The following is a 13,184-nucleotide window of genomic DNA, read 5'->3' as shown; positions in this document are numbered from 1 at the left end:
TAAGGGCTTGATTAGAGGAGGGATGTGAGGAGATGCAGTAAAAAAAATACATGCCGACAACCAACCCCTTGTAAAAGATATCTCTCTTTCCACGCCATTTGGATTAATATTAATGTGATGTCATTTAAGATGTCTTACTATTGTCACTCCAATCTTATGTATGTTTCACACGCTAAGTTACGTTGGGCATAGCAGGAATTCCTCGTGTCAAACGAGGTGGATCCGTAGAGTCTCGATCTTTCTCTTTACATTGGTGACTCAGTGGAGACTTCGGTGCGTCATGCATCTGCCTTGCATGATTCTAGAAATGCAGCAAGATCTATGCACTTTATTCAAGAAGAAAAACAATAACCAGCATTAAGCAGTGAAAGATGCTTGGAGTTAATAAAACAGAAAATCTTGTCTTAATATATAATTATATGCGTTTTTTCTTTGTAAAAGCAAATAAATGTTACACCATCAGCTCACACTACAGTAGGTCTGGGCATTTAAACCACATAAAGGCTCAGAAACAGAGTTTGCAGCTCATACTGATGGTAAATGATGACAGGAGAGCTGATGATACAGGCTTAAATTGAAATATGAGGTAAATAACTAAAATAAAAATGCATACACCTGAGACTGAAACGTGCTGTGTGGCCAAATGTGCGCTTTCAAAAAGCTTTCAAAACTTGCTGCAATGGCAAAGAATCGTTCAAGCCATGTGAAGGTTCTCAGAGAGTTCAGTGGCACTGAGAATACAAAGAGCTCTGAAAGTACTAAGTACAAGTTCAAAGCTAATATGAAAATAAGACATAAATATTATATAGAATATCTCTGATCAATAGAACAGCATTTATGTACTCAGATTGTTTACATAGCTCACATAGTTTACATAACCTCTCAGGAATCAATACCAGAGCTAACGAGGCCACAGTACAGTGTTTTGGCATCAGCAATGTTAATTAAAGGATAAAAGCCCTGCAATGTTCCTGCTCTATTTGAAACAGCCCCTCAGTGGTTAATGTTTAAAGGACTGACCTCAGATTACACCAAACAGGGTATAAAATGAATGAACTGAATCCCAACAGTCTACTGCTGACAGGATGGGTATAGTAAGTACATGCACTGTAATATGACTGATATTCTGGAGATAAAAATAATTGTTTTCCTCAGATTTTGTTTGAACTAAATGACAAACACTTCAACAGTGATCTATTACATCTTTAAAAATGTAAAAACTGAATTAAAGACTAGACCCAGAAGAAGTAACCATACAAGATGTGACATATACACCTCTCTTTGTTATGAAAATCCATGCATTGACTATTTTCTAATGTAATAGTTGTGCTTAAATGAACCTGTATGTGTTACATTTTAAATTCGTGCTATGATTCTACAGCCTCCTCTATTTGATGAAACATCTGCCAATCATGCCGCTTTCCTAGAATTTAGGAATTTACATATTCATACGGCTAAAATAAGCCTCTTCCTTTCCATGATGTCCAAAAGTATTGGCGATCAAATCATTCTTATCGTTGTACGCGTTTCGCCAAACAGCGTCAAACCCATGTGCTATGCTATCTGCTAACAACACTGAAGCTCTGACAGTACACAGTACGCAGACCTTTAAACATTAAAGGCAAGACTAAATAAGGCAACCGAGGGGTCTACGTTTTCATCTAAGCCTCCTCTATTTGATGAAACATTTGCCAATCATGCCACTTTCCTAGAATTTAGGAATTTACATATTCATACGGCAATGTTACACGATGAACAATGTTCAAAAAGAGGGAATAAATCCCTTTATTTTAAACCTTTTGTGGACTAAAGGAAAACTCCAGATAATTAACACTAGGTATCTGAAATTGTATATATATAGCCCAGTGATCATTCAGGATTCAAATTGAAGTAGACACTTGGGACAAGACATCCATTTACATCCAGGAGAGAGAGATGGTGTTTACTACCCATCAAAATTATTTATTGCTAGATTTGATTGATTTATTTGACAGCTGTCAATCATCCCCCCCCCCTCGTTTTAATCATCTTAAATGAATACGTACCACCCACTCTTTAATGTCTGCTCTGCTCCGCTGCCAGGTCAATAACTCTCTCTCACTCACTCTCTCTCTCTCTCTCTCTCTCTCTCTCTCTCTCTCTCACACACACACACAGACACCTCTACCCGACAGCTCTTCACATCTTATTTGCCAGATGTACTCAAACAGAGCAATAAGCAAACTTTTCAGAAAACATCACAAAGTTTTCATTTATTTATTTTTTCTCTGATCTCTAACCAATGTGCTTACTCTATAAGTTTTATCACACAAGGTTTTTGTCCATTATCACACATTATACGTTGTATTCGGACTCATAAATATGAGAGTATACTGCATGACTTAGATAGCAGGACAGCAGTTTTGCACCTGCACCAAACTATACTAAACCATATATTTGCTTTGACCCAAACTAGATGATTGACTAAACTTGTCTTGGCATCGTGAGTTCTTTAATGATGGCAGAACCCACTGGAATATTACTTTAGAATCAAGTATAGTCTACAAGATGAATGACATGGGAAAATTGGAAAGTTGTCAGGGTTAAACCAAAGTATCTACTCATTGCATTTGTGTATCTCATATGTAGAAGTGTCTAATCCTGGTACGACGTGTCACTGCTGACTAAACACATTTGATAACAGCTTTAGGAATTGAGCAGGAAAAATATGGAATATTTTCAATAATTAGTTAGAATTCTTTATCCGACCACTCACATGAGGAGGGAGGCGCTCTTAAATCAGCCTCCCAGTCAAAGAGACTCAACTCCTGATCCCCGTCATCCGAGTCATCTTAGAAAAGAAAACTGATCCAATTATTCTAGTATAAATGTGATTAATAAACATGCTTTTAAAAATGTACTTATGTGGAGATGGTGGCCTACAGGTTAGTGTGGTTGAACAGCGTGAATAGGCCTAGAATTATTTAGATGTATGTTATAAGCCACAGTGACCTCTGTATACGTTGCTGTAGACGTTGCCGGTTGTACGAGGTGAAATATTTGTGAGCTCCGCCGGAGGGCTCGATGAATAGTAGATGAAAGTAGCGACGTGCAGTAGGAGGACTTTCATTTGTGGCCACGCCTGCACACACCTGTACTTCGTTTTGTCTGTGTGTATTTAAACTCACGTCAGGGTGTGCAGTGTCGTTGGTCATTGTAGACGTAATGTCTAAATGTAACGTGTTTGTTAGATGTATCCTTGTGTATTGTGTTCGTTTAACGTCAATGAGTTCTTGTTCATGTTTATCGTTTGTAATACGTGAGTGCCACGGTCGTTTATGTTATTAAATGTTTGTCCCTGTCGAGGAAATCTGTGCATCCTGCCTTGCGCCCTGCGGCACTCGGGCCGACACACGTTACACTTAACTTTATTATATATCTCTAGGATTAGGTAAAACCATGCATATTAAAAGTGATATGTTTTAAACCATTTTATTCTTAGATTTAGTGCTTAGATTTTTACCAAGGCCCAATCTCCTCTCATTTTTTTCCCCCCTACCCCTTGTTTTAAGGTGTTATCTTGCCCCTTGGGATTGAGTTACAAAGGCTAGTGGTTGAAATCTTCCCCCTTGCTTCTGCATCCATTTTATCAATTATTCAGAAGGGATTCTGAGAAATTTCTCCTAACACTCAATTTGGAGTGTGACTCTGAAAACCCTCTGTAAGGCCATTAAGCCCTAAGACCTCACCCTAGCCCTCTATCAGACACCCAACCCCTCTTCATGAACACCGCATATGGAGGGCCAGGGCTAAGTGGTAGGGTCAAGGGGTGAAATGTAATTGGGCCCAAGTGAAGGTGTATGAGGCACAGGAACATGATAAATAATGATGTTTCTGGGGGCCACAATGACTGGATTTAGAACCTCTGTCCTAGCTGAGCTATTTTTAAAAAGAAAAACACGTGGTCTGAGCGAGTTATTAGTTGTGGTTTTGGTTCTTGTGGTTTTTTGGTTCTTGTAGTTTTAACCAGCAGTTTTTAGTATTAAGTGTAAGCAGATTTTGTCCACCAGTAGACTGGCTGTGTTACATGGCTGCTTTAACGGCAAGTTGTCAACAAGGAGGCTTTTTCAGCCTTCAGGTGGTTTCTCAATCCTCCTCTTTCTTCCCCCACAGACACCCCCACACTGAAACCACAACATGCATGTCTGGTTAACAGACACCAGGGGCCCTGTGGGCTCTGTGAAACTACACAATGAAAAAACAGACCTCAGGTGTTCTCAGGACTCACAAGACACTAAATTACTGTAGTGACATCCTTGTGGACTTCAGTGAAGTACTGCTGAGAGAGTTCTGGACTGATCTCTGGAGTCAGTGTGTGTCCACAGTGGTAGTGAAGTTCTGGGTGTAGAGTTGTCAGTGTGTGCTGGGGTTTCCATAGTGACAATGCTGCTGAGTTTGTGTCTTCTCTTCACTAAAGGTGAGTGTGAAATTCTCTTTTAATGCTGAATTGCATTAAATTGTACATTTATAGAACAAGGAACAGGTGCTACGGGGTAACCGCAATGCGTGGAGTTAACATGGAGTGACACACACTGGTGTGGGCAATCTGAAAGACTTTTATTCTCTCCTGGACCACTTCAAGCCAGATCACACGGCTACTATCATTCTACTTATACTATTTTCATTAATAAGCCTCTGAAGTACTTTGGGTGTCATAGTGAAATGAACTGACCAAACAGCAGTGAGGGAGGTTATGTGGGGTCTCACCCCCTGAGCTTCTACAACGTGTCTCTATGACAAAGGACGGAGCCACTTAACTAAGAATGAGACCGTCCTCACTGACAATGTGAGAATATCTGATAGATCACTGAATGATAAGGAAGAAAGAGGACGTACCACATGACAAGTTACAAAACCTACTCGCATCTCTATATTTGGTGTGTGTGTGTGTGTTGTGGTTAGTTTGTCAGAGTTTCATCTGAATACACTTCCTCTCCACTATAAGTGTTCTTGTGAAATCATTTAATAGACTATATTGAAGTGTGTGTACGGTGTGTATCAGCAGTCCTGCTGTAGCTGTGTGCAGTGTGTGTAATTCAGTAAGAATGCAGGTGTGTGTTTATCTGCTCCTTGTGCTCCACGCTGCTGATGGTGAGTGTTACCTTCTCTCTACAGGTGATGTTATCCTCATACATTCATTTACACAAAGGTATTTATATCTGGGAGCAGCAGAGAGCAGCAGCTCACCACTTACCCCAGATTCTGTCTATCTACCAAAAAATGTTTAAAGTCCAAATTTTGCCTCTTTAGTTTAGAACAAAAGCTGTTAAATGCTAACGTTGCTAGCAAACACTGGAAGTGAACAGCAGCTCAAATATAGCCTTCGTAAATACATGCCCACAAACTTCTCTCAAGTCGGTCAAACCACATCCAAGTGTTAATAAATGTCTCCCAGACTAGTCGGTGTGTCGTATAACTCACTGTGAACTAGACAAGTGAAGAAACACGTCACCGGTAAGTGACCTGGATGAAGTTTGAGGACATGTAGCTCGATATCTGACTTATTTACAAATCCTATTAGCTATCGTTGCTGTTGGCTTCCAGTGTTTGTTAGCAATGTTAGCAGCTTTTTGTTCTAAAGGAGCAAAATATGGACTCCAAACATGTCTTGTCCACCCGGGTTAAGGGAAAATAAAGTAAATTTGATTCTTCGTCGACCTGACCCGTTAAGCGGCACTGAAGTCTGCGCTGTGGTTCGGTCCGGTAGAGAAGAACCGGTGCTAATTACTTACTAATTGCTAATTAGTTACTTAAGACCAGCATAAGGTAGGAATTGTAGGGACATTAGTAGGACTGACAAAATTGAGAAACAAGAAGAGTACTAGAGAGTTGTGACCCTTACAAGGATTATTTTGCTCTATAAATCTGTACATTTATAAAAATAACTTTTTTATTATGGTGTGGTATGTGAAATGTGCTCACTTGTTTATTTATCTTTGTGTTATTTTTTCCTCACTTGTTCATTCTGTGTACAATGCAGCTCTTGTCCACTACCCACTTCTGTATCCAGCTGCCTGTGACAGAGGTCACACCTCATTGTAGTTGATTGTATATGTGGTACAGTCCTTTACATGTGGTGTATGGTGTATGTGTTTGGTGCTTCTGTGTGTTTTCCTGAGTGTGGGTGGGTTTGGGGGAGAGACTACAGAGGATTCTGATCTCATGAATTTTGACATGCCCATCATATCCCTTATTGAGCTAGCAGTCAAACAAGACAGTACTACTCTATATTACCATGGAGACCAGAGGAAGGGCAGAGCTCACTACCTGCGGGTTCAAGAGCTGGACTGGTACTGAATAAATCCAATTCAATCAGGAGGTCTCAGCTATCAGGACTTCCCAGAGGGTTTCATCCAGACAGCTGGATTTATATGGTTTACCCCCATGTTGCTCAGGGACACTGACTATAGTACTTCCTGACACTTCGTACAGTGTAGTAACTCAGATTAGGCTGGACCCCAACTCAGCTTTCCTGAAACACAGCACATGCTTAACCATATGGTCAACCAAAGTGGCCCAAAGCTCATCTGTGATGGTTGCTCTTCCTCGTTCTCATCTTCTCTTTCAAATATTGGCCTCCATTGATATCCAACCAAGACATCGAGCCTGTGGCCTCTTTATAGTGCTCAGGCTCTACAAATAGTATAGTGCTCCATGTACAAATTAGTCATAATTGTCTTCACCTATGAGTACTGGGTTTGGTTAATTGATCAATGGCTGTATCATTTGCATTTGAGGGTTTTCTATAAGAAACACACATATTTCTGTTGAATGATGTGTCCAATATAGAGAATTGTGTTTAGTGTATTGAAAAAATGTGTTTTAGAAATACAAAATGAGTGTAAATCAGGGAAGGTGCTTTTGGTTTAGTATAACAGGTCAGGAGATGGGCTACATGAGTTAGTGGTTTCAATTATTGTGTCACATGTCCCCGTTTTTGTGTCTTGCAAAAAGCTGTAATATCACAATGACAGTACAGTTTCCCAGCAAGCACCTCTTCCTCCTAGCAAACTTGTAGCACTGTTTAACAATTTACCAATACATAACTAATTAACTAACACTCTCTCTCACGCACATACACACGCACACACACGCTCACACACACACAAAAACATGCACAGCTGCTGCAGGATGGCCAGACCCACATCTGAAGGACTTGGAGAAAGACAATTTTACACACACAGTAAATGTACATTCAAAGTGATACTTGTAGATGCAAAAACACCCCCCTCCTCGCCCTACCCTGCTCTCTCTCTCTCTCTCTCTTTCTCTCTCTCTCTCTCATACACACACACACACACACACACACACACACACACACACACACACTCTCTCTCTCTATCTCTCTTCTTGTTTGGTGTTTGGGCTTCAAGTTCTCCTATGTTGTTCCTCTTATCTTATAGAGGCTTAGAAAAATTTACAAATAAAAAATGAACAAATAAGAAAAAAATAAAACCATAAAGACAGTACAGTTTCCTAGCATGCACTTCTTCCTCCTTGGTGCAGTTTAGCAATACATAAATAACACACACACACACACACACACACACACACACACACACACACACACACAGACATGCATATGCGATTGCTTCCTTTTTGGGTCCGTGAGCTTAAAATTCTGCTGTGCTGTTCCTCTTAGTGTTGTGTGAACGACATGTTTACTTCTTTCACTCACCCATGAAGACTGTCAAACAGTCTCCAAATCCTCATCAGTGACAGAGATTCAGCTCTGAACTTCATGGTTTAATCAGTCAATCATTAACTGACTCTGGCAGCATAAATTCCAATGACTCCAGTTTACAGACTGTTTTCTTATTTATTCCTAAATTATTCTGATGTCACCATAGTCATGGCTACCAGTTTACAGATGTGAGAATTCCCAGCATGCACCGCTTCCTCCTCACATATGTATTGCTAATCTGGGTGCACTGGGTGCTATGTGTGAAATATGCTCACTTGTTTATTTCTGTGTTATTTATTCCTCATTTGTTCATCAATTGGTCAGGAGGCTTGGACAGCCCATGCTGCTGCACACACACACACACACACACACACACACACACACACACACACACACACACACACACACACACACACACACATACACACACACACATACACACACACACACACACACTGTTTCTGTTAGTGGTATTTTTTCCTCACTTGTTCATTCTGTATATGATGCAGCTCATGTTCACTACCCACTTATGTATCCAGCTGTCTGTGACAGAGGTCACACCTCATTGTGGTTGATTGTATATGTGGTACAGTCCTTTACATGTGGTGTATGATGTATTTGTTTGGTGCCTTTGTGTGTTTCACTAACTCGGGCGTGGGGGTGGGTTCCAGGGAGAGGCTACAGTGAGTTCTGATCTCATGAATTCTGACATACTCATCATATCCAAGATGATACTACTCTGTCTTACCATGGAGACCTGAGGAGGGGCAGAACTCACTACCTACAGGATAAAAAGTTGGACTAGGGTTGGATAAATACATTTGGCAAGACAAGTGAGGTATCCAGGTCCAGCTCTACGGTGGGTGTGAAGACCCACTGTGCAGAAAATGCAAAAATTAAAAAAAGCAAATTCATTAGAATGGAAACGTGTGTGCTACAGTTCCAAAATGCAGTGCAACTTCAGTAATGCTGCAAACTCAGTCACAACACAATGGAACTGTTTTCGGAAGTTGCCTCGCATTTCCAAAATATAGCACACATGTCATTTTGAATAAAGTGTTTTCTGAATTTGTATAGCGTTCAGGAATTTGCATCAAGTTTGTAAACTGTAGCACATGTGTTTACCTTCTGTGTTCTTGAAAAGAAACAGTAACTCAAACATAATGTGGAATACAAGTGTAGCAACAAGACTGAAGGGGAAGTAGGTGAGATGCTGATTCAGAGATGGAACTGCACCTTAACAACCACAGCACCACAAAAGATACCAAATACAAACAGTGCAGACTGACTCTGCTTATTGGTTTTGCCAAAGTCATATCTGGGCCCATGTCCTTAAAGGGCCCCTACCATGGAAAACTGAATGTCACTCACTTTATTGAAATAAATAATTTTTAAGTAATATGTAAATATTGTTACATTTTCAAAACACATTGTTTACTCTCCCATTCCTTACAGTCTATATATGGAATATAATCTGTAAAAATAGCCTGTTTTGAAATCACTGTTTCTCTGATGTCATGAGAACCAGCTCATTTACTTATCTCTGCCTCTTTGGCCTACAGCAGTTTAACCGCTAACACCTACATTGCAGTTCTCAGACATATTTCAGCTCTTAGTGCTTTTTAAATTAAGCACAATACAGGGCAGCCAATCAGAACAGAGCTCATTTATCTTACATCTTAAAGGCACAGCAACAGAAACCGCCTGTTTATTTCCAAGGGATAAAGAGAGGATGGAAAATTGTTGTGTCAAAGTGAATGATGACTGTTTTTGGAAGATAAAGCCACAAAAACATTGTAAGAGGACACCAAAGCAAAGTATAAAATAAAGGAAAAATGTAGGATATGCGCCCTCTAAAGAACTTTTGGTGTATTTGGTGAGATGGGAAGGTGAGTGGCTACAGCTACAGCTGAGGAAGCACCAGGGGCTTCTGTCTGGGTCCCACTGGGCAGCCATATACAGGGCAGCTGTGTACAGCACAGGTTCTGAACTTGGCTGAAGGGTGCGGTTTCAGCACCTTGGACAGCAGTCAGGCTGCCTTGGAGATGAAAGATGTTTGGTCTGTGGTATTGGTCTACAACTCTGAAAATATTTTACTAAAGTCCGTTCTTATTTGGTCCTTTTAATGAAATCTACATCTCTAAGTACAAACCCCATCTCTAAGTAAAACTATATCATCTCTTGGAAACATTAAAATAAAAAATGGAAAAAAAAAAATTTTAGCAAAGCATTAGCCATTAGATTAGAACATATTATTCCATCACTGATCAAACTGGTTTCATCAAAGGAGACACTCAACTATTAACATGGTAGACTACTTAACCTAATACGGTGACGGTGGCAGTTCAGAGGAAGCGCTAGGCAAGGTTGCACCAAAGTGCTCTTTATTTTCCATTGTCAATGTTTGACGATACCACTACTAACGACAAACACTTCTCTGTTCCAATAGTCCTTGTAGCGATGTACACGTTGGGAGCAAGTAGTCCGACGGGCCACTAATGTGCTGCACTCTCTCTTGACCTGTGAGTTTAAATAGAGAGAACGAACAAGGAACAGGTGAAGGTGATTAGTAGGCAGGAGACTGGGAATGAGGCAGGTGTTTAGTGTGATCCCTAGCAGGAGTGGGCGTGTCCCTCCCGCTGGCTGCCCGGACAACCGTGACAAATACGTTACACCTCACTCCACATATTAGAAACAGCTATGCAGAGAAGGCCTTCAGTAAAGAAAACCTGAAGTTTTTCTCCTCACATTGTGTAAAATCTTTAAAACCACACCTAAGGCCACAGTCAGTACTAATGTAATACCATCACAAAATTTGCATAGAGGTACTAGGCAAGGAAGCCCACTCTCTCTATTGCTGTTCTCAGTTCTTATATTTATACATTTATTTATTGCTATTTATGCTTTTTAGGGGGTTTGTCTTTTTGCAGTTTTTATTTTATTTTGTTGTTGTTACAGTGCAGTGCACACTAGCCTACAGCCTCAATTAGTTACTTTATAGATATCCACCATCATCAAACAGTTGTTAAACAGCTTTTGACAGCTTTAACAACAAAAAGAACAAAGTAACAGAAAAGGTGAGAAAATGTTTCTACTTCCTGTGATAACTGTTGGGTTGTGATGACATTGTACTGTCTACATCCAAAGCGGTCTTTACTTTGGTGACTCCTTTAGTGGTTCTGTGTCAGTGGGTGGATTTCAAAACTTCTGTTAAGTAATTTTTTCTTAATAGTATGAAAACTACAACATGATCATAGACTGCTGCATTCCACCTGTACTTTATGAATAATATGAATGTTATCAGACAATGCTCATGTTTACCTGATTAAATGATCAATGTTTATTTTGATCAGCATGTAGTCTAGAGCTCTTCCTGTCTGATCTGTCTAATATTTGCTAAGCTACACATTCAGTTTGGTCCTCTGATCACTAAGTGCAGGAGTGAAATGATGTGTCCAAACAGTGCTGAGGGGGATCACTGTGTAGCACTACTTCTTACTGCAGGATCACTTTACTGAGGATGGGGACTGAACACTGGGAAGCTCAGGAGGAAGTGATGACACTAGAAAGACAGTTTCACTGTTATATTTAGTTTGTATGTGTGTGAGTTTCTGTATGTGAGAGAGAAAGAAGTGGAGGAATAATTTATTTTGCACTTGAACACACTTCCCCTCTACTGTGGATATTAGTGGGTGGAGAATTTCAGTGGAGTTCTACTGAGAGAGTTGTAGAGTTCCAGGTCATAGTTGTGTGGTGATTCTTACAGTCTGGGGGGGGTTTTCAGTGTTCAGTACATTGTAGTTTTGTAGAGTGTATAAGATGTGTAGCAACGTTACTGCTGTAGCTGTGTGTAGTGTGTTGTGGAATGCAGGTGTGTTTTTATCTGCAGATGTGTTTTTACTTCCTTTTTGGAAATGATGTGCAGACGAAGTCCTGTGAAGCGTTTGAGGTTCTTCCTTATTGTACTGCTAAAGGACTCGAAGCTTTGGAGCATTGAAAGCTGGTGACAAAACAGCGACACCTGGTGGTTCTTAGAAATTATAGCAGCCACAGATTCAAAGCTGCACAATACAACACTCCACCGCCTTCATATTTCATTAAAAAAATGATGATCAGTAATGATGTTTAGTAATTAAATTCTGCAATAATTTATTTAAAATCATTGTTTCCCTTTTTATGTGAAAACGTAGTACAAAACTATACCGTCAGAAAACAGGGTGACGTTATGAAACATTTCCTATCCCTTTTGGCTTCTATAATTTGCACATTTCCAATTTTTTAGTAAAAAGATAAAGCTTCCAAGTTATAGGACAGTGCCAAACTTATGAAACAGTCTCAACCTCATCCTGTGTATCTGTGATGTTTGAAGCTTCAAACAAGATTAGTCACATGTTATTAGTAACTTTAGTGGTAATGTTAGTGGTTATAGTAACTTTAGTTGTTATAGTAACTTTAGTGGTAATAACTTTAGAGGGAGGGGAGAGGGATAGAAGGAAGGAGGGAGGGAGGCAGCGAGATTGAGTGAGCAAGGGAGTGAGAGAGGGAATGAGGGAGAGAGTGAGTGGGTGAGGAATGGAGGGAGCAGGGAGAGAGGGAACGAGGGAGAGGGAGGGAGGGATGGATGGAGGGAGGCCGAGAGAGGGAGGGGAGGGAGAGAGACAATCTATAATCAGTATAATCAGACATTTACATCTTATAACTTGATGGTCATGCATCCATCATACCATCATCTATTGGGAAATCTCTTAGTGATTTCCAGTACCATCATCAGTTGGCTGGTACCATCAGTACCATCAGGTGACTGGACCTGGAGCAATTAAGTATGTCATATATAATAATTAAGTATGTGATATATAATAATAATGGAGTATGTGATATATAATAATAATTAATTATGTCATATTTAATAATAATTAATTATGTCATATTTAATAATAATTAATTATGTCATATGTAATAATAACCATTTTAAATGTACATGTGCAGCCATGTTTAATAGTGAAGGCCTTTATCCTGTGTGTTTCTGCAGGCTGCAGTTTGGCAGAGAATCAGAAGACAGACTACATCACTGCATACACAGGAGACTCAGTACTGCTGCCCTGCTCCTGTACTGACCCACACACCAAACCTGAGAGTTTCACCTGGCAGAAATACAACACAAGAAGACAAACATGGGACGTGATCACCAGTGAGAGTGAACAGTACAGCAACAGAGTTCAGCTGGTTACTGCTCACTCTCCAGGAAAGCTCTCTCTACTCATATCACACCTGACTGAAGAGGATAAGGGAGCCTACATCTGTTATCTTACAAACCAGCAATATAAATACATCAGACTCACCATTAAAGGTAAAACATTGTTTTTGATCCAAATCCAACTGCAAATGATAAATCTAGCTTTAAGGTTTTCTTATGTATCCACACTAGCAAAGTCTTGGTTGTCTGAGTTACTTGTAGACTTTC

General features: G+C 40.0%; 1 protein-coding gene across 1 annotated transcript in view; it reads left to right on the top strand.

Annotated features, from left to right (window-relative positions):
* The window catches only part of LOC145643427 (polymeric immunoglobulin receptor-like), a 31,668-nt gene that overhangs the window by 7,229 nt on the left and 11,255 nt on the right, over positions 1-13,184 (top strand). The window contains exon 2 of the mRNA XM_081694631.1: positions 12,753-13,070. Within this exon, the coding sequence (XP_081550757.1) occupies positions 12,753-13,070 (318 nt within the window). The remainder of the gene's footprint in view (positions 1-12,752; positions 13,071-13,184) is intronic.

The sequence above is a fragment of the Electrophorus electricus genome, chromosome 2 (genome assembly GCF_041902795.1).
Source record: "Electrophorus electricus isolate QZ-2024a chromosome 2, ASM4190279v1, whole genome shotgun sequence".
Classification (NCBI taxonomy): domain Eukaryota; kingdom Metazoa; phylum Chordata; class Actinopteri; order Gymnotiformes; family Gymnotidae; genus Electrophorus; species Electrophorus electricus.
This window is presented reverse-complemented; position numbering and strand designations above follow the sequence as displayed.